Genomic DNA, 21,578 nt, shown 5'->3' on the forward strand with positions numbered 1-21,578 from the left:
AAACTAGGCAAAGATCTAGATGAGTTGATGTGCTCCCTGGAAGACCTCTGCGTACCTCTAGGGTACATACATGTACCCCTGGTTGAGAATCACTGCTCTAGGCAAGCACCAGTAATCCCATGGGCTGTGGTATAAAAATTTACATAGCCTAGACTAGACTAGAGGGAGGGAGGGAGGGAGGGATTACTGGGGTCCAGGGCAGCACAGACACACAGCAGTGCAGTCACACAGCATTGTAACAACCTTGCTTCTCTTTCTGAATGCACCTATGTCCTTTATCCTTTTCCTCCCAGCTCTATGTTCTCCTGCCATCTGACACCCCGCTTGCCTTCTAACTGCCCAATTTATTCCTTAACTACAATGCTCCAAATTCTGCATTCAGTCCCAACTGCATTAGCCCTACTAAACTGACTTGGGCATTTTGGCTCAGGGTCTCCTGCTATCTCATGTTATGCTTTGAATAGATATGGTTTGCAGGTACTGTTCTGTGTTCCTACTTGCCCCCTTACCTGCCCTGACTCATGTGAAACTAGCTTGCAAATTAAAATAACCCCAAAGCACCTCCCTCCACTGTAAGGAGAGAAGCAGAAGAGATCAGGACCCAGGACTGATCCCTCTAATGGGCAAAGCTGGGCCCCATGCGGCTGCTTGTTTTTTTATTTATTACAGCTGGTGAAGAGGCTGAATTTCGTGTCCCTCCCTTGTGCCCAGTGGCCGGGAAATGTGAGCAGGGCAGATCTGCTCTGGGAATTATTTGGGGGCAGTTCTCTGGCCTGTGCTATTCAGGTGGGCAGACTAGATGGCCACGATGGTCTCTAGTTATTAAGGAGTCCTGCCTTGAGTGACACAGGCACATTGGCAGCGGGTTTTACACATGCTATTTCCTAGACAGCAGCATGCAGGGGAGCAATAACCGGCGGCTCCAATCTTGGCTTTGAGAGGGGAGCGTCATCTAAGGGTTAGAGTAGTGGTTTCACCCCGGGGGATCTGACTCATTGACTGCAATAGAGCGACGGCCACTTTACACCAACCTCTGTTTGGGAGGAAGAAAAGGAGGACTTGTGGCACCTTGGAGACTAACAAATTTATTTGAGCATAAGCTTTCGTGAGCTAAAGTGTGTGTGTGTGTGTGTGTGTGTGTGTGTGTGAGGGATCTGAGGCACTGATTGATATTTATTGGCCAAGGGCAGGAGACGGGTGTGTGTGTTTGCCGGGGCAAGATGTGCAGGTGGCTCTTAACCATATTTACCCTCACCTCTTGCTCTCCCCCCCCAATCTGGACATTTAAATCTAGATCCCCCCCCCCCCCCAGTTGAGTTGCATTGGGGATCTTTGAAGTGTTGACTGGGGGTGGGGGAAGGTTGGTCTCACTTTCCATGGAGCGTATTGCACCCATCCCGTACCCCAATATTGCAATTTGCAGTCCTGGGTTCAGTATACACTGCTCTGCTGGTGCCCTATACTTCTTCTAGCCCTGGACTTCCCTCCTACATCCACCAGTGCCCCTCGATCCCAGGCCCCACTGGGATCACCCCACCTAACTCTGCCAATTCCCCTTAATCCTGACCCATGTTCCCTCTGCTATTCCAGCCCCTGGCTTCCCACCCTCCTGCTCTGTGGATGCTCCTCTGTCCTGACCTTCAGTCCCCACTTCTTCCTTCAAGCCCTGGTCTTCCCCACCCCGACCGGAGCTCTGTTGATGTCCACACCTATTCCAGCCCAGAGCTGCCTTTCCCCTGCCCCCCAGCCAGGGAGGCCTGACCCCTGCCCTTCCTCTTCCCCCTGAGGCCCTGCCTCCCCCAGCCCTCCTGGCAGCTGGAGCCTGACCCCGGAGCCTAGGCAGCTGTGAAGAGCCATGGACCCTCCATCTTCCTGGGGTGGGGGGGCCCTGAGAACAGTCCCCGCCCGCTGGACCCCCCGCCCAGGGCAGGTGAAGCATCTGGCTCCCTGCAGGTGCCTGCATGGCTCTTACCAGGGCTGGGTGTGGCTCCAAGGCCCTACACCCCAGCTGGAGACAGGTGGGGGTACCAATCACGCAGGCAACTGTGGGGAGCCGTGGACCCTCCACCACCTTGGGCAGAGGGTCTGGGGGGTGGATACACGGGCCAGAGGCTGCTCTTGGGGGCGGCCCACTGCAGGCAGGTGGAGGGGTCTGGGCTCTCCAGCTTCCAGCTTGGCGAGGGGTGGGGGCCTCATGGATAAAAGGGGGTGGGGCCCCGTGGGCCCCCCCCCACTTTTGGGAAGGTTCCGCTGCCCTTTCCCACAGCTCTGCCAGTGTCCCATAGTCCTGACCTGCCATCCACGCCCTGAGCTACCCCATCCGCAGCCAGCTTTAGCTCTGCTCCTGGCCCCCGGACCTGCAGCATGCCTGCTTCCTCTCCAGATGAAATCATTGTCTTCCATAAGAGCAGTGTAGAATCCACTTGTCGCTCATACACCTTTTCCTTCTAGGATCTGGAGCTTGTCCCTGCTATAACCTGTCTGTGCCCGAAGGCTCCTCTGGGCGTGTTGAAATTAACCTGCCCAAGAATACATCTCTTTTGTGTAAGATGCCAACCACCATCATGGCTGCCCCCTCCAACACTGCTTGTGACCCCATCCTGGTGTTCAGGAGTAAAGGAAAGCGGAACTACTACAACAGCACGTACCAGGGACGGATCACTCTATCAGACTGGCTCCTCGTTTCTGTGAAGAACGCAAGTGAATGGATGGCCGGAGAATACCAAGTCGTTAGTGACCTTCATGAAACCTGCATGGCTCGTATCAATCTGACGGTGCCTGGTAAGTTTCCCAGGTGACTTGCCTTGAGGTTTGTGGCCAATGGGACTCCAGTTTAGTCTCGTGCAGAAGTGGTGTATAATTCCCAGGGATGTCGTTCAGAGCTGCATACTTCTTCTGGCCTCGCTGTCCCTAAGATCCTTGTAGACAGTTGGGTTTGCTTTCTTGGAGGCAGATGGGTCAAGTGGGTAAGGCTGGATTGGGACTTCAAAGATCTGGCTTTCATTCAGAACTCTGTCCCTGATTTGCTGGGTGGCCTTGGGAATGTTTCCCCATCTGTAAAATGGTGGGGATGATACTGACCACCTCTGTACAGCACTTGGACGTCTATGGATGAGAAATGCTGAATACATGCTCAGTGTTGTTTGACTCCCTTTGGGCATCTTGTGGCACCTTAGAGACTAACAAATTTATTAGAGCATAAGCTTTCGTGAGCTACAGCTCACTTCATCGGATGCATTTGGTGGAAAAACAGAGGAGAGATTTATATACACACACACAGAGAACATGAAACCATGGGTTTATCATCACACTGTAAGGAGAGTGATCACTTAAGATAAGCCTCACCAACAGCAGGGGGGGGAAGGAGAAAACCTTTCATGGTGACAAGCAGGTAGGCTAATTCCAGCAGTTACAAGAATATCAGAGGAACAGTTGGGGGTGGGGTGGAGGGGAGAAATACCATGGGGAAATAGTTTTACTTTGTGTAATGACTCATCCATTCCCAGTCTCTATACAGCCTAAGTTAATTGTATCCAGTTTGCAAATTAATTCCAATTCAGCAGTCTCTCGTTGGAGTCTGTTTTTGAAGCTTTTTTGTTGAAGTATAGCCACTCTTAGGTCTGTGATCGAGTGACCAGAGAGAGTGAAGTGTTCTCCAACTGGTTTTTGAATGTTATAATTCTTGACGTCTGATTTGTGTCCATTCATTCTTTTACGTAGAGACTGTCCAGTTTGGCCAATGTACATGGCAGAGGGGCATTGCTGGCACATGATGGCATATATCACATTGGTAGATGCACAGGTGAACGAGCCTCTGATGGTGTGGCTGATGTGATTAGGCCCTATGATGGTATCCCCTGAATAGATATGTGGACAGAGTTAGGCAACGGGCTTTGTTGCAAGGATAGGTTCCTGGGTTAGTGGTTCTGTTGTGTGGTGATGTGGTTGCTGGGAAGTATTTGCTTCAGATTGGGGGCTGTCTGTAAGCAAGGACTGGTCTGTCTCCCAGATCTGAGAGAGCGATGGCTCGTCCTTCAGGATAGGTTGTAGATCCTTGATGATGCGTTGGAGGGGTTTTAGTGGGGGCTGAAGGTGATGGCTAGTGGCGTTCTGTTGTTTTCTTTGTTGGGCCTGTCCTGTAGTAGGTGACTTCTGGGTACTCTTCTGGCTCTGTCAATCTGTTTCTTCACTTCAGCAGGTGGGTACTGTAGTTGTAGGAATGCATGATAGAGATCTTGTAGGTGTTTGTCTCTGTCTGAGGGGTTGGAGCAAATGCGGTTAATCGTAGCGCTTGGTGAGCTGTAGCTCACGAAAGCTTATGCTCTAATAAATTTGTTAGTCTCTAAGGTGCCACAAGTACTCCTTTTCTTTTGCGAATACAGACTAACACGGCTGCTACTCTGAAACCTTTGGGCATCTGTTTCTTCTCTCCATGTTTAGGGAGGAAGGAGGGCCTTGTGCTTGTCTTCCAGCTCAGGCCTCGGGAGACACTGGGTCAATTCTAGCTCGGCCACAGACTGTCCGTGTGACCTTGGCCAAGTCACTTAGCCCCAGATTTGTAAAAGTCTTAGGCATTGCTACGTACAGTGTCGCAGCCCCTAACTGATATAGGAGCCTAACTCTTTCAAAAGGCATTTGGGCACATGGGAGATGAAATTCTGTCTATCAATGGGATCTTTTCTCCTAAGTGCCTAATCCCTTGTGAAAAGAGATGTGAGGCTCCTAACTCATTAGACGTTGTGACCTGTGCGCAGCAACGCCTAAATACCTTTACAAATCTGGCACGAAGTCTGTGTGTGTGCGCCTCTGTCAGGGGATATAGTATTGTGGCCACCAGTCTGCCTCTGTTTCTACTTCATCAGGGTCCCTTTAAGAACTCACACAGGTTCCAATCACTTTGTCCAGCCCAAATTGTTGAACCGCTTTTCTCCCAGGCTGGCAACAGAGTTTGTCCCAAACGCAGAATTCAGCTGTCCCAAAACAAACCACATATGTGATCCATTTCCGCTCTATACATCTCCTGATTCCTGGCCTTGCCCTAGCGTGCTGTCAGGCATCAGCTTTCTTCAACCACATCCACTCGCACTGGCCTTATATTGGAATCTCCGGATTTCCTTTGGATGTGATGGCTCCTGGATCGGGCTGCTTAGCCCTAAGCTCTTCCAGCCCAGGAGCAAACCGCCCTGTACAGGGGATAACGGTGCTCCCCACCATGGGGGGATGTTGGAGGATAATACTTCAAAGGGACTATGAGTGCACAATACTACGGTGATGGGCAGAAGGGCTAGATCAGAGTCTAGATATTGCATTACTGCTTCCTGCAAGATGCTGTGTATCACAAGCCTCCCATCACTGTGACGTCTTTAATCAAGACTGGATGACTTTCAGAAAAAAAAATGCATCCGATGAAGTGAGCTGTAGCTCACGAAAGCTTATGCTCTAATAAATTTGTTAGTCTCTAAGGTGCCACAAGTACTCCTTTTCTTTTTGAGAAAAAAAAAGCTCTAGCTCAGCCACCAGATATGGCTGGATGCAGGAATCTCGGGTGAGGTTCTCTGGCTCGGGTTATATAGGAGATCAGATCAGCTGACCTAATGGTGCCTCCTTGCCTTGAAATCTGTGCCCTACTGTTTGCCTTCAGGTCCTGTCTTGTTCCCACCACCTATATCGGAGACTCCCACTGTCAGAGAGGGGACTGCCAATCAGACTAGAGAGGGAAGTAGACGAGGGTTGCTTTCCAATGGCTCTCTGGAGGGGGGTAAGTATTAATGACCTGAATCTCTTTACAGGAGCACTTCCCAGCGGGATTGTGCAGAACTGGGTCAGTGCCTGATCAGTTTTACCCAGAACTCAGGGTGTTTGTGTGTGATCCCAGTGATCACCCGCAGCCGGGGGCTGTCAGATAATTAGAGCCCTGTGAATTTTTTTTAATAATATTGTTTTATTTGGAGGGAATTGTGTGAGGTTTTGTGTTATCCACATGGTGGTATGGGGGGGTCAGGTCCCCTGGGGGAGATGGGGAAGCCCTGGGCCTGGCCAGGCCAGGCTGGCAAGGGAAGGTTTGGAGAGTGAATCTGCCTTGCACTCACCCTGCAGCGGCAGCTCCTGTTCTATAGGGCCAATCCCACCCCCCCAGCCTGGTTTGGCCCGGCTGCCCCCATACCTGAGTGGTGATGTAACCCCATGCGCCAGGTCATGACATAGGAGTGGAGAGCCAAACCCAGCTCCGTGAGACAGGCGCTGCCATTGCGGGGTTTTTGTTGTTGTTGTTTTTGTTTTTTTACCATGGTGTCTTGTATTTGCGAATTTCTTGGGGCTCTCCAGCTAATTATTTATCCCCAGTGGAACAACTTCGCCAGGAGTGACTGAGGGACCCCCCATTCGGTGGGTACAACACATTCCAGAGAGGTGGGAGACTTGGGTTCAAGTCTTTGCTTCTCTCCGTGGATTTGAACCTTGGTCTCCCACGTCCTGGGCGAATGCTCTAACCACTGCCATCTTGTTTCTTCTCAAAAATGGACTGACCCTGCTTAGGCATCTAACTCCAGGAGAGGGTACCTGGCTGTGAATTGCAAGTGGAGGAAGGCAGCTATTAACAGCCTTCTCCTCGGCATTTCCTACTGCTTACCTTAGGCAGCCCCCTGCCTCGCACGCTGGCTTCTGTGAATCCCAATTTTAGGGGCCCCCTGAATTGTATAGGGAGCCAGGGTGCCATGCTCTGGGGTGGCAGGGGATTGCAATGCTCGGTCTCTGTCCCCCTTTTGCACCTACCTCTAGGGGCTTTGTTTTCAAACTCTCCCCACAGCCACAAGGGCTAGAAACCTTCACTGAGAAGACCCAAATGAAAGTGGGGAGTCTCCTCTAATCACAGGACTCCAGGAGCTGGGGCTTTAAGGAAAGCACCAAACATCATGAGAGGTAGCAACATGGGCTTACCCTTGCTCTAGTCTGAGTGACTCTAATGTATTATTTGCCTTGGGTTAATAGCCAGGACCCCAGAGTGTTAGGTGCTGTGCAAACAGATCTTTGTGGCAGAGGCCAGCTTGTTACCAGTAAGGCGTGTTCTAAAATACTTATCTGGACCCCATCATGTTAGTATCTCAGCACCTTGGATTCAGCCTCACAACATCCCCTGTGAGAGGGCAATGCTATCATCCACACTGGAGAGGGGGAATTGAGGCCCAGAGAGGGACTCAAAGGTAGAGCAGGAAATTGAACCCTGGTCTCCCAAGTCCTAGGCGAGGGCTCTAACCACTGGGACACCTGTCTTCTCTTAGTCCAGCTGTGTCTAAACTGACTCTTATCTTTGGTTTTCTTTCCAGAGCCAAGGGGCCGCTGTGGCATGTGGGTATCACCGGGGTTCGTTGCTGCTTTTATTGCTGCTGCACTTTATGTCCGCTGGAAACGTGGGAGAGAAGGACCAGAAACCCATCGTGGTTGCGAAGAGGAAGGGATCATGGACTCAGCAGACTCACCCGTTTGCGTGCTGGCCCGTGTCTCACATCTGCACAAGGCTGGAACCCAAGACATAGAGGCTGGTGAGGAGATCCCATTGAATGGAGAGGTGGCGACTGAGCCCCGGGAATTGAGCTGGCTGCCCCCACACAGCCGAGAGGCAGCACTTTAATAGCGTTGAATGGCCGAGGTGCGGGCACCTCCTGTCTGTGTTGCACAGCTACGATCATTGCACTATCCTGGATGTGACCTCTTCCCATGTGAGGCCAGGGATGCCCTTGCACTTAAAGCTCTGGGCTGGGACTTGGGAGACCTGGGTCTTCCACCAACTCCCTGTCTAAGGGTGACAGGTTTCAGAGTAGCAGCCGTGAGCTCACGAAAGCTTATGCTCTAATAAATTTGTTAGTCTCTAAGGTGCCACAAGTACTCCTTTTCTTTTTGCGAATACAGACTAACACGGCTGCTACTCTGAAACCTGTCTTCATAGAGGGAGTGTCTCATTTATCTTTGCACAGGGGAGCACTGATCTCTGCTGAATACTCGATGCGACTGCAATGCACGCAATAATAAAGTCATAGCTGTCTGAATATTTTTTAACCTACCGTGAACCTTCCTGGCTTCTTAGGAAGTTCCAACACTCTGTGGAGCGTGTATTGGCTCTAGCTCTCTGGGGTCTCCAAAGCAAACCTCTCTCCTATGTTCGGTCTGCCCCCTGACCCCTTTATTTTATTTGGCAATAGGACACTGGCCCAGCCAGGCTAGTCCAATATTCCAGAGAATATTGGACTAGCCTTGCTGGGCCAGTATCTTTATAGCCAAAGAGCTTTCATGGCTATTTAGCAGAGTGCGATCAAATGTCTCCTGGCCACTCAGTGTCAGTATTACACACTTTTAGTCAGGTTTCAGAGTAGCAGCCGTGTTAGTCTGTATTCGCAAAAAGAAAAGGAGTACTTGTGGCACCTTAGAGACTAACAAATTTATTAGAGCATAAGCTTTCGTGAGCTGTATCTCACTTCATCAGATGCAGTTACGTGAGGGTGAAGCTGTCTTCTCTGGCTGCTACTGTAAAGCAAGTCCTACCAACAGGGATGTAAAATGACTTAAATTTAATTCACGCCCACATCCCCAGCGCTAAAAGCTTAAGGCTGTCCTATCATGAGCATGCTTCCCTGGCATTCCCGCCATAGAGAGTCTCACTCGCTCACGCCAGGCCCAAATTCAGTTTGTGTTATAGCATGTCCTTACCAGAGTGCCCCCTTGTGAGTCCCTGGGCTTCTCCATTCACCCTCCCATGCAGTTGTGGGGCACTCCATGCCTAAAGCCAGCACAAAGCAACAGAAACTTAATCTTAATCTCTTCTCTGGGTGAAAAAAGAAAAGGAGTACTTGTGGCACCTTAGAGACTAACAAATTTATTAGAGCATAAGCTTTCGTGAGCTACAGCTCACTTCATCGGATGCATTTGGTGGAAAAAACAGAGGAGAGATTTATATACACACACCGCGAATACAGACTAACACGGCTGCTACTCTGAATTCTCTGGGAGAGTGAGTTCAGCCTCAGATCTGCTCTCTCTGCCTGAAGGTGAGCAAGGCTCTTCCTTTAAATCATCTCTCTTCAGCTGTCTCAGTTTGGACTGAGTGGGTCTTCATTAGCCTTTTTCTACCTCGTCTGCCCCAGTGCAGTCCCCAGAGGCTAGGAAATCCACATCAAACTTGTCACACTGCAGCGATTCAGATAACCCCTGGCATACGTCTATCAACTAATTAATTAGCTCAGTGGATGCATTACTCCTTTGCACCACGCTGTTGTCCTCAGTGGGGTCTCACCCGGGGGAGCTGGGCTGCCAGGAAGCTGGTGGGGAGAGGAGAGACAGACAGCCCTGGGACTGGTGGAACAGGGTATCCGGCTTCTGGGCATGGCTGCCGGATGGTCTGCCGACATTGGCACATCTCTCTGGGGATCCAAGTGTTCGAGCCCCCCAAGCCAGGGAGCAAAGCCCACTGCAGATGGATGAACTGGGTCCCACTCCAGGCAGGAAGCCTCTGTGGTGTTCTCTCCCACCGGTGGTTGTTTACACAGGAAGGGTGGGCTGCACCCAAAGTTAACCAGCTGGAGAACGCCGGCCAGTCAGCGCTGGCTCCAAGGTGAGCAGATGGAAAATGGCTTCCCATGCATGAGCAAAGGCTGACCCTCAGGGAGCTGGCTTCATCGCAGGTGCTCTGTGGCATTCTCAGTGTGGTTGGCAGCCGTGGGTGCTAATGCAGATGTGATCAAACTGATGAAGAGTGTGAAACACCTGACGTGTGAGCAGAAGGTGAAAACCCTGGGGCTGTTCAGGATGGGGGGGAAAAAGGATGACCGAGGGGGGAGCTAATAGAGGTCTATAGGATCATGACTGGTGCGGAGAAGTGACTGAGGAAGTATTATTACCCCTTCACGTAACACAAGAACCAGGGGTCACCTGGTGACGTGAATAGGCAGCAGGTTTCAAACAAAAGGGAGTATTTCTTCCCACCACGCACAGCCAACCTGTGCAACTCATTGCCAGGGGAGATGGAGGAGGCCGGAAGTGTAACAGGGTTCAAAATGAATTAGATCAGTGTCTGGAGGATAGGTCCATCCAGGAGTGAAAGTAGCCACCAAGACTTACCGGTGCACCCTGCACCGGGCCCAGCATCCTTACCGCTGATGGGAAGTGGCGAGCCCCAGCTCCAGCCCACTCCTCTCTGCCGGCTCCCAGCTGCGACGTTCCACTTCCTGCCACTGCCGGTGAGTGCCGGGGCCGGGAAGCGGCTGTGAGCTGTGGGAGTGGAGCAGGCTGGGGCTGGGTTGCTCCTCTTCCCACCGCCGCTAGACAGTGCAGCGGGGGCTCGACCCCTGCTCCCAGCTGGAAGCAGGTCCCTCACTAGCCTCCTGGGCTCCGCGGGGGGGACCCCCAAAGCTGGGGTTTGGGGCAGCTGCCCCTTTTTCTCCCCTCCCCCCCGTCGGCACTCTGCCGGTAGGGTCTGACAGTACTGCTGATGGGGGAGCAAAAAGTCGGTCATGTGGGGGCTGGGCCAGCGGCCGGCTCATACCGGAGTGCCGCACTGGCCCACTCTCACTTCTGGGTCCATCAATGGCTATTAGCCAAGACAGTCGAGGATGCAACCCCATGGTCTGGGTGTCCGAGCCTCTGACTGCCAGAAGCAGGGACAGGATGATGGGAGATGGATCACTCGATAAATTGCCCTGCTCTGATCATTCCCTCTGAAGCATCTGACACTGGCCGCTGTCAGAGATGGGATACTGGGGTAACTGGACCATTGGGCTGAGCCAGTATGGCCGTTCATATGTTCTTATCAGCTAGCTCTTATCAACGTCTCCTCCCCACAAACTGCTCTCAACCCGATCCCCACCTGGTACAAATCGCCCGTAACTCTACTGGCATCAATGGGCCCGGATCCCCAGCAGGGGTCAATGAATCATAGAATCATAGAATCATAGAATATCAGGGTTGGAAGGGACCCCAGAAGGTCATCTAGTCCAACCCCCTGCTCAAAGCAGGACCAAGTCCCAGTTAAATCATCCCAGCTAGGGCTTTGTCAAGCCTGACCTTAAAAAACCTCTAAGGAAGGAGATTCTACCACCTCCCTAGGTAACGCATTCCAGTGTTTCACCACCCTCTTAGTGAAAAAGTTTTTCCTAATATCCAATCTAAACCTCCCCCATTGCAACTTGAGACCATTACTCCTCGTTCTGTCATCTGCTACCATTGAGAACAGTCTAGAGCCATCCTCTTTGAAACCCCCTTTCAGGTAGTTGAAAGCAGCTATCAAATCCCCCCTCATTCTTCTCTTCTGCAGACTAAACAATCCCAGCTCCCTCAGCCTCTCCTCATAAGTCATGTGCTCTAGACCCCTAATCATTTTCGTTGCCCTTCGTTGTACTCTTTCCAATTTATCCACATCCTTCCTGTAGTGTGGGGCCCAAAACTGGACACAGTACTCCAGATGAGGCCTCACCAGTGTCGAATAGAGGGGAACGATCACGTCCCTCGATCTGCTCGCTATGCCCCTACTTATACAACCCAAAATGCCATTGGCCTTCTTGGCAACAAGGGCACACTGCTGACTCATATCCAGCTTCTCGTCCACTGTCACCCCTAGGTCCTTTTCCGCAGAACTGCTGCCGAGCCATTCGGTCCCTAGTCTGTAGCGGTGCATTGGATTCTTCCATCCTAAGTGCAGGACCCTGCATTTATCCTTATTGAACCTCATTAGAGTTCTTTTGGCCCAATCCTCCAATTTGTCTAGGTCCTTCTGTATCCTATCCCTCCCCTCCAGCGTATCTACCACTCCTCCCAGTTTAGTATCATCCGCAAATTTGCTGAGAGTGCACACCATCCTCCAGATCATTTATGAAGATATTGAACAAAACGGGCCCCAGGACCGACCCCTGGGGCACTCCACTTGACACCAGCTGCCAACTAGACATGGAGCCATTGATCACTACCCGTTGAGCCCGACAATCTAGCCAGCTTTCTACCCACCTTATAGTGCATTCATCCAGCCCATACTTCCTTAACTTGCTAACAAGAATGCTGTGGGAGACCGTGTCAAAAGCTTTGCTAAAGTCAAGAAACAATACATCCACTGCTTTCCCTTCATCCACAGAACCAGTAATCTCATCATAAAAGGCGATTAGATTAGTCAGGCATGACCTTCCCTTGGTGAATCCAATGGACTGTAGCTCCATTGGAGTCCATGTGGCCAGATTCCTGGCTGGGGTGAATCGACTGTAGCTCCGTCAATGGGACAGACCCCCAGCACGTGTCAATTGGTAAACAGCTCTACTGAATTCAGCAGAGCTATGCTGCCTTATTCCCAAAGAACATCTGGCCCCCCAGGTTGGGAATACAGCCATGTGACACCTGCACCCACCTCCTCAGCATCTGGCTCCACTGTCATGGCTGGGTCCGTCAGACACCAGCATCTCTGCGTGTTGTGGTTTCACACCTGATTCTTGGGGAGGAGCCAGTCCTTCCTCTGCAGACTTGTGGAGACCAGCCGGAATCCACAGGCGTTTCTTCTTCTTCTTCTTCTTCTTCTTCTTCTTCTTCTTCTTCTTCTTCTCCAATCCTCTGTTAGAAACCAAACCCGACACAGGCATCAGAAGATGGAGGATGAAGACGGTTACACTGTCATAACCCTCCAGACGAAGAGGATAAACTCAACCCAGCCATCTCCGCACGGGAGCCAAGGTACTGCTCTATAAACCAACCTACGCTGTCCACTCAGTAATGGCGTCTGCCCTTTAGCTTTCAGTGAGGGCACGAGCAAAGGTGGTTGAAACTGCCCCAGCAAAAACAGGTTTTCCTTGGGGAAAAAATGGCCTTTTTTGCCCTTCTTCAAACATGGAATTTTTTGCAAAAATATTTTGATTTTTTTCCCCCAAACACCTGAGGTTTAAAAAAAGTGATCAGAAACGTGAAGACAAAAAATGTTTTTTGCCTGTTGGTGGTTCTGCAAAATTTTTCTTTTAGTCCTGATTTCGGTAGGTCAGCAGAGTCGGACGGAGAGCTTTGGTTCAAAACAGAAAAAATGCCTTTTTTTTTTTTTAAAAAAGGGGGGAGGGCTAACATTCTCAACCACAGCTGAGTGATTTTATGGCATTTTTAAAATCATCAATTTCCTTGTCTGGTAGCTCAGTCTCTGACTGGAAGTCAACATTATTACCAGCAAAGAGCAGCGCTAGAATAAGAATCTGTCCCACACCCTTCGTAGTGAAAACTGATGCGAAGAAAGATATTTAGTGTCTCAGAAATGTCCTTATCTTCCTTAACTGCTCCCTTAAAATCATGGTTTTCCAGCAGACTAACTTATTCTTGCACAGAGGGTTCCTGCTTCTGCTCTATTTAAAGAATCTGGCTGATTTGACGTAGTGAGCTCTTTGCTTTTCAAACTCCAGTTTGGCCCTTTTTAGTTCCCTTTCATAGACACTCATGGAAAAACTCATCCACATTTTCTGACATGGCCACAGCATATCTTCAACAGCTCCAGGAGGGAACAAACGAGTGGTTTTCTGACAGAGAGCACTTTTGATGGTGCAAAATTATTGTGGCGGCTGTTCAAAACAGTGCAACAGAGATCAGTAAAGGAGACTGGTCAGGGAGCGGGTTAAGCGTCGGAGCTCTCAGCATCCAGACTGGTTGCTGTAGATATGGGGTTCTTATACCACCTTTGAATACATCTGGCACTGGTCCCTATCAGAGACAGGAGTCTATACAAGATGGACCCATGCTCTGATCCAGTGTGACAACACCTACGTTCTTACCTGGGGAGATAAGGAGGGAATAAACAGTGGGCTGCTTAATTGTATTGTCTACTGGTTCTGTTGACACTAATGGGGGGGGGGGGGGGGGGGGGAAGTTGTTAAGAACTGTTGGCTGGCCTGGCCTGAAATAACAGTATATCTCTCTGGCGTGCCATGGGGTACTGGGTAGGGTAAAGGCCAGGGGACCTGGGTTAGGTCCCTGCTTGTGAGGTTGGGTAAGTCTCTGTGCCTCTGTTTCCCCTTTGTCTGTCTAGTCTAATTATACTAGGTGATCCTCTGGGCAGGGACTCTCTCTCCCTGTGTCTGTGCAGCGCCTGGCACAATGGGGCCCTGATCTCAGCTAGGCCTTCTAGGTGTTACTGTATTACTTCTGTTAATTGTGTACCCAAGCGCCTACCCCAAATATCTTACACTGAGATGGTCGCATTAACCCTGCAAATGCGCCCAACAAAACTAGATGTGGAAATTGCAGGGAATGCACTAGGATTAGTACAACAATCCGGTTGGTAAGTTTGGCAGGAAATCCCTCCATGGCTACTTTTATCCTTCACTGAAAAGGTTTCCCCACGTTTGAATTTTTACAGGTTCTCCTCCTGGTCTCGACAGTTATAAAGTTGCTGTGGGGGTTTTAGGGGCTGTGTGTGTTCTTCTGGTGTCGGCTGTGATTGCTCAGAGTTTCTGGGGTAAGTGTCTGGCACGGGTGCTGGCTTCCTCCAGGCCCTGGGGGTTTTTAACCCACAGCTCTACCTTTCACACGTCCTCTGGGACCCCACCTGTCCTCCACTGTCAGAGACAAGGTACTGGGCTAGATGGGTCATTGGTCTGACTCAATATGGCAGCTCTTACGTCTGTAACCCTTTTACCTCGGTGCCTATTCAAGTGCAGGAACAGGGTAAATGAGAGTGGCAATTTTCATTCGACTCTCCCACCAGCTATGGTTCATCTTCTCCAGTGGGGGCATGACTGGGGACCGGTTTCCACCATGTTCTCCAGACCAGCTCACCTCCATGGGTCTGATTCCATGCATCTGATGAAGTGGGTCTTAGCCCATGAAAGCTTATGCCCAAATATAATTTGTTAGTCTCTAAGGTGCCACAAGACTCCTCGTTTTTGCTGAAACAGATTAACACGGCTACCCCTCTGAAACGTGTCTCTATGGGTCTGATTCCCTGCCCTTCACCCCAGGGGGAAAACAAGTGCAAAATATTACTAAAGACACAAGATTGCTGCTTTTTTTTGACAAAGGCCTTCACTAAATATTTTTTAAATTTCCTGGAAGTTAATCAAACATCTGAAAATATTTTCCCCATTCCTTCCCCTTTTTTTTCCTTCTATCAGCCCTTTTTAATGGGAAAACGGAGGAGGGGAAGAAAGGAAGGGGAAGGGAAATAGAAGCGAAAAACTGGATTTTTTTTTTTTTTGGTATTTAATTGAAATTATTTTTTTTTTAAAAAAAAGCACAGAAAATACAGATAATATTGACTAGATCTGCTACCAGAGCAGATGGTGGCATTCTGCACTAGCGTAAATGACACCACAAGGGTCAAGACAATGGGGAACCGGGCCCAAATTTGCTCCCCTTCTCTCTTCCCTGCCCTCTGTGCTATGGAACGTGACCTAGCTCCTTAGAGCTTCCTTTTGTGCTGTGTCCTAACCTCCCTCTGCACGGATGCTGTTTGGAAGGTTTCCAGGCGGATGGGCAGAATGCGACATCCGGCAAGCGGCCTTCGTGTCTCGTCTCAAGCAGAGTCTGTGTGACCCAGCCTGGAGCGGCCCAGCAGGTAACTTCAGCTCAGATTCTCTCTCAACTGATTTCCAGGCCGGGCTCCGAGTCTGGGAAACACCTGACCTGGGGAATCTTGGGAGCCAGGTGGGAGGTGGACTGACTATGGACATTCAACATCTGCCGGAAAAGCTCACTGCTCACATTCAGAGTGGGACACAGCAGACCTGGGTACAATGCCTGGCTCTGCCACAGACTCCCTATCCGAGCCTGGGCAAACTACTACATCACTCTGGGCCTCAGTTTCCCCATCTGTACAATAGGGATAATGATCCTTCCTTTGGATGTTTTCTCTATTTAGATTGAGGTCTTGGGATGGAGGCTGTCTGTCACTAGGTCCATTAGAGTAGCACATGGAGGCCCAGACAGTCCCTGCCCCAGCTGAGATCAGGACCCCCTTGTGCCAGGCACTGCACAGACACACAGCAAGAGACGATCCCTGCCCCAGCTGAAATCAGGCCCCATTTTGCTGGGTGCCGCACGGACACACAGGGAGAGACAGTCCCAGCCTGGCAGAGTTTGCAACCTAAACAAAAGGCAGGAGGGGAACCAGAGGGGAAGTGACTTGCCCAAGGTCACCCAGCAGCTCAGTGGCAGAACTGGGAAAGACCCCAGATCTCTTGAGCAGCGGTCCAGTTCCCCTAAGTAAAGGCAGTGTGGCATTTAGGTGTTACTGAAATGCAGATGACATTTGTTGGCAGCCTTGAGGCCCCAATAGACATTCCTGGGGCACGTCCTGCTCTTCGAAAACGCATGTATCAGCCACTTCTACACAATCAGGACGGGGGTCAAGCTGCCCTTTCTGTGGCACCCAAATCTCTTCCCCCCCCCCCCCCCCCCCGCTCCTGCCTTGGTCAAATTGAGAATGCTGGATGGCCAATTTACAGCCTGCTGACTTGGCTGCTTTTAGCAATAAGCCATAGCGGTTTCAGGCATTTTACTGGTTTGCCAAAGTCTCCCTTTACAAGACACCCTAACTTAGTTCATGTCCGGGGAGGTTTTGCTGTGATGTCTGACAGCCCAGGGACTTAACTGGGGACCTCCAGAGCTAAAAGCAAGAGCTGCCACAGCTTGAGCTAAGGAGCCATCCCATGAGATTAGGAGAGGCACTCAGCCATGCATCCGATGAAGTGAGCTGTAGCTCACGAAAGCTAATGCTCTAATAAATTTGTTAGTCTCTAAGGTGCCACAAGTACTCCTTCACTCAGCCATGGGTTACACTATCATCAGCATCTGGGCACAGCCCAGCTGGGTTGATATCAAGGCCCCCATCCCAGCATCCCATCACTGCGAGAGGAGGGTCTCGCTGATCCATCTATCACTACCTTTCTCCTTCACTCTGCAGGTTCCCGGTCTCGGGCCCTGTTGCCTCCGGCAGCTGTGGGGTGGTAAAGGGGAACTCAGTCAACTTGGAAACCTGCAGTGCCGAATTCAGGTGGATTTGCCAGAAAGACACTATCGTGGTGTGAGGCAAATGAGAATGTCAGTGCCCCAGCAGAGTGCTCCTGCCCCATGGTGACAAATTCAAAGGGCTTTACATAGAGATGCCTCCGTCTTCCTCTGAGCTGATGCGGAGCAAAAGCTGGCAAAATAAGGGAATTTGAGTCCTTGATCTAGTCCCTTTGTTCCCTAGTGTTGCTGGGAGCAGAGCACAAGTGTGTGTGGGGGGGGGCGATCAATGTTAGCCCAGTGGGTAGAGAGGAAATCAGGAAAGGTGTATTCTATTTCTAGCCTGGCCACATGTGACCTGGAGCCTTCGTGCCTCAGTTTCCCCACCTATAAAATGGAGTATGATACTGAACTCTGTGACATACCCTGAAATCTTTAGGGGCAAAATGATTAGGTGGGAGTCCTGAGCTTGCACGGCCTTAGGACAAGCAAGGGGCGGTGGATGTACTGGGTGCGTCTACACCGCATCTAGGAGCGAGCGCCCCAGAGAGGGTTCACAGACTGGTGCTAAAAGGAGCTGTGTAGATGTTGCGGCTGGGGCCGGAGCTTGGGCTCTCGAAGGCTGGAGCTCCGGCCTCAATGCAGCTATTTTTAGCATGCCAGTGCACGCTCCGCCAGCGCAAGTCTGAGCACCCGGGCTGTGAGCTTCGCTCCCCACTGCCGTTTCGATGGACCCACAGGAAGCCCCTGCACTCCGACCCCGCTCCCCGGTCGGAGTGCTGTGGGGAGCGAGAGGGACTGCAGGCGGTGGGGGGGCCCACTAATCCCTAATTTGCCTCTATTTGTGGGGACTGAAGGAATGCAAGGAGATGCTGGTGCACACAATGAGCTCGACCGACAAGCTGGGAAGGGCGCGACTGCCCCAAAAGCAGTAGAACCATAGAGATTAAAAAAAAAAGGTCTCACTCCTTAACCCATGTAGCTATAGCTAGGCTTGGCAGCATTCGATGGTTGCAATTTTGACCGATAATATAGGTTTATTTTTAAGCTTTTTTTTCCTATTTAAATGTTCATATTTGTGGGAGTGTGCGTGCGTGTGTGTATGTGTGTGTACGGTGAAATCTACTTTTACCAATAAAAGTCCAACGTTTGCCAGCCTAGTTAAACCTGTTCAAAATCTGGGTGGAGCAGGCCTTAGCCAGCTTGTAAGCAGTTTGAGACAGGGACTGTCTCTTTATGGTATACATGCAGCTTCCAGCGGGCCCTGAACTTGGCAGTGGGCTCTGAGCAATGTTTTAATTAAACTCCTAGACTTTTCGGCCAGAAGGGCCCATCATGACCATCCAGTCTGACCACAGAACCTCGCCCACCCACTCCCGTGGTAGAGCCCTGAGTATGGAGTTGCTCTCCTAGCTCCAGAGTTAAGGTTGAGCTGAGTATGGCACTTAAAGCAGCTATTCAATATCTGTAATATAGGAAGCATCAGTGACAGCTGAAGAGGGGGGATTTGCTTCACTCCAGTGAAGCTTGCAGGGACCCATTTTGTTTCCTCTTTGCCAGTTTGTCTGGCTGGCTGCACATCCTTGTATGTCGGTATGGCCCAATGCGCTGCTGGGGCGTTCGTTGAGATATGCATATAGTCCGTCTCCTTCCACTTTGAACCTACAATGGACGGAGAGTCACTCATCAGCTGCATCACACAGGAAGCATCCAAACACCGGACCCTCTGTGTAATTGCTGCACTCGCAGATCTGGTCTACAAGAGCAGGGCACATCTTTGTTCTAGGTTTGTACAGGGCCTAGCGCAATGGGGTCCTGCTCCATGAATGAGGCTCCCACAATACAATTAATCGGTAAAAACCAACCAAGTTACGGTTCTCTCATCAGAGCTGGTTATAATTGACCTGTTTAAATGATGTTCACAGACCATGTGTCACTACATTTGCATGGACACTCCCACAGCACAGCCTGACCTGTAACAGTGCATTCTGGGAAAATCTAAGCAGCTGTGCTGGAGAGAATGGCTTTCTGGGTAAGGCACGAGGCTGGACTCAGGGAACCTCTGTTCAAAGATCTCAGCCTTAAGCATTGCTAGAGCACCTGATGCACGCTTAACAGATTTTCCCATGGGAGACTGTCACAGAAGCCTTTTCTGCACTAGGGATATTTATCATAGCAAGAACCATTCAAACCCATAAAGGGGGTAAATTAACAGATTTTTGGGTACTTTAGCAATTTCATAAAATAAAAGAAAACCTCATTTTGGGTCAAACAATGTTTCATTTTGACAAAAATTGAAATGTTTTATTTGGCTGGCAGCTAGTTTTTTAAAATTTTGAATTTGAAAAAAAAAATTAAAGGACATTTTGCAATGAAAATTTGTTTGAAACCAAACATTTTTATTTTTTTTTTTATTTTTTTTTCCTTCAATGAGCAATCTAGCGAACCTGATAGGAAATCGCCAAACATTACTGTGTTCCCAAATGGTTTGAGCCAAAAAGTTTCACCAGCTCTATGTGGCCCTGCCCCTTGCATGGTCATTTTCACCACTGGAAAGTGGCTGAATCAGCATGGAAGCATTTTACAACCGGTTTGCACTGGTGTGAAATCACTGCACAAAGTACAGGGGGAAATGTGACTAGCCCAGTGCAGGTTTTTATCCCTCACTAGTGGCGGGACCCAATGAAAGGTTTATAAGTCTGCTCCTGCCTTTTAACAGACTTGGTTCTTTAGCTCGAGCAGTAGAGACTCATGTTTTACAGCCAGAGATCCGCAGCTCAATCCCAGCCAGGGTGTTGTTAAATGGGGCAATATCTTCCCACAAAAGGTGCCACAATTGATTTACAAGTGTCCAGAGAATGAGATTGCTAAATGTATACTCCACGGGCTGTACTCAGAGAAGGGATCTGACCCTCTGCACAAAATGAAGGAGACACCCCTGAAGTAAAGAGTTGTTGTAGCACCTGTAATACCTGAAAGATTGTCAGCTCTGACTATCAGATGAGAGCCCTAACTTCTGACTCAACCGTGACCAGGCTGTTAGCATAAAGCACTCGCAGGTGGTTGTTGAATTCTGTACCATCCGCCCATTTCCAGGGCTGGGCCGGGGTCCCTTCTCCAGAGGCCAATCCAGCATGCAGGGGAGCCTTTATGTTGCTTCAGGAAATCCTTTAAAAACAACAAAGGGAGAAATGTCCATGATGACTCTCACAGCAAACTCGTCATTCACTGAAGGAGAAAAGGAAAGTCCTCCTGGGATCTGATTGAATTAAGAATAAAACACAAGACTCCTGTGTCCCAGTCCAGTGCCCTATTTATTAGGCCACACTGCCTCCCAGCATCAAGGAAGCTACCCCGATTAGTGCCAACTGAGAACCTGGCACGTGCCAGTGACATGCATTCTGCTATGGGAGTGACTGGGGGAGTTTGATGTAGGGAGAGCCCTGCAGAAAAGCAGGGCAATAGCCACTCTGAGGTGTTGGGAGCCCCAGAAATAATCAGAGAGAAGCTGAGCCAGTGCCTGTAATCAGATCGGAGATCATGAGTGAGACAGAGCTGCAGGGGAACCGGAACAAAGAGCCAGGGGCAGAGAACTCACCTGCCAAAGCTACAACTAGGGAAATGATGATGCTCATAACTGCCATGAATTCAATGGCGAATCAAAACCAGTTCTTGGCCCTGGCCAGAGGCTGAGCTGAAAAATTAAAGCAGCTGTTTACATTCCCTGTGCCATTCGGGAAGAGACGATGAGGGATCAAACTTTGGATCATCACAGATATTAAGAGCTGGGCTACAGAACAGAGGCAGCGGCTAGAGGGGATGACGGGGTCAGAATGGCAGGCCAGGAAGATGATCGGAGCGGTAGAATTTGGAAAGGACGGCTTATGCTGTTTGCTGATTTCAGGCCAAAGTTTTCAAACCTGGATGCTTAAGCCAGACTCCAGTATCCACAGTCAGGCATCTAAACAAGAAGCTGATTTCCAGCAGTCTGGGGTCCCATTGAGGCCAAGGAGGGTATCAGCACCTTTGAACATAGAAATAGGATAGGTTTTCATGAATAGGTCGGAGTATGAACAAGAGGCTACTAGGCAGCTCTCCAACACCACTTTCTACAAGCCATTACCCTCTTATCCCACTGAGAGTTAACAAAAGAAACTACAGCATTTGCTCAAGAAACTCCCTGAAAAAGCACAAGAACAAATCCGCACAGACACACCCCTAGAACCCCGACCTGGGGTATTCTATCTGCTACCCAAGATCCATAAACCTGGAAATCCTGGATGCCCCATCGTCTCAGGCATTGGCACCCTGACAGCAGGATTGTCTGGCTATGTAGACTCCCTCCTCAGGCCCTACGTTACCAGCACTCCCAGCTATCTTCGAGACACCACTGACTTCCTGAGGAAACTACAGTCCATTGGTGATCTTCCTAAAAACACCATCCTAGCCACTATGGATGTAGAAGCCTCTACACCAACATTCCACACAAAGATGGACTACAAACCGTCAGGAACAGTATCCCCGATACTGTCACGGCTAACCTGGTGGCTGAACTTTGTGACTTTGTCCTCACCCATAACTATTTCACATTTGGGGACAATGTATACCTTCAAGTCAGCGGCACTGCGATGGGTACC

General features: G+C 50.1%; 1 protein-coding gene across 1 annotated transcript in view; it reads left to right on the forward strand.

Moving 5' to 3' along the window:
- The window catches only part of LOC122456618, a 33,286-nt gene extending 25,484 nt beyond the window's left edge, over window positions 1-7,802 (forward strand). Inside the window, exons 3-5 of the mRNA XM_043497117.1 lie at window positions 2,452-2,781; window positions 5,642-5,758; window positions 7,323-7,802. Of these exons, the coding sequence (XP_043353052.1) occupies window positions 2,550-2,781; window positions 5,642-5,758; window positions 7,323-7,627 (654 nt within the window). The 5' untranslated portion in view covers window positions 2,452-2,549 and the 3' untranslated portion in view covers window positions 7,628-7,802. The remainder of the gene's footprint in view (window positions 1-2,451; window positions 2,782-5,641; window positions 5,759-7,322) is intronic.
- Window positions 7,803-21,578: the final 13,776 nt, after the last annotated feature.

Source organism: Dermochelys coriacea, chromosome 14, assembly GCF_009764565.3.
Source record: "Dermochelys coriacea isolate rDerCor1 chromosome 14, rDerCor1.pri.v4, whole genome shotgun sequence".
NCBI lineage: Eukaryota > Metazoa > Chordata > Testudines > Dermochelyidae > Dermochelys > Dermochelys coriacea.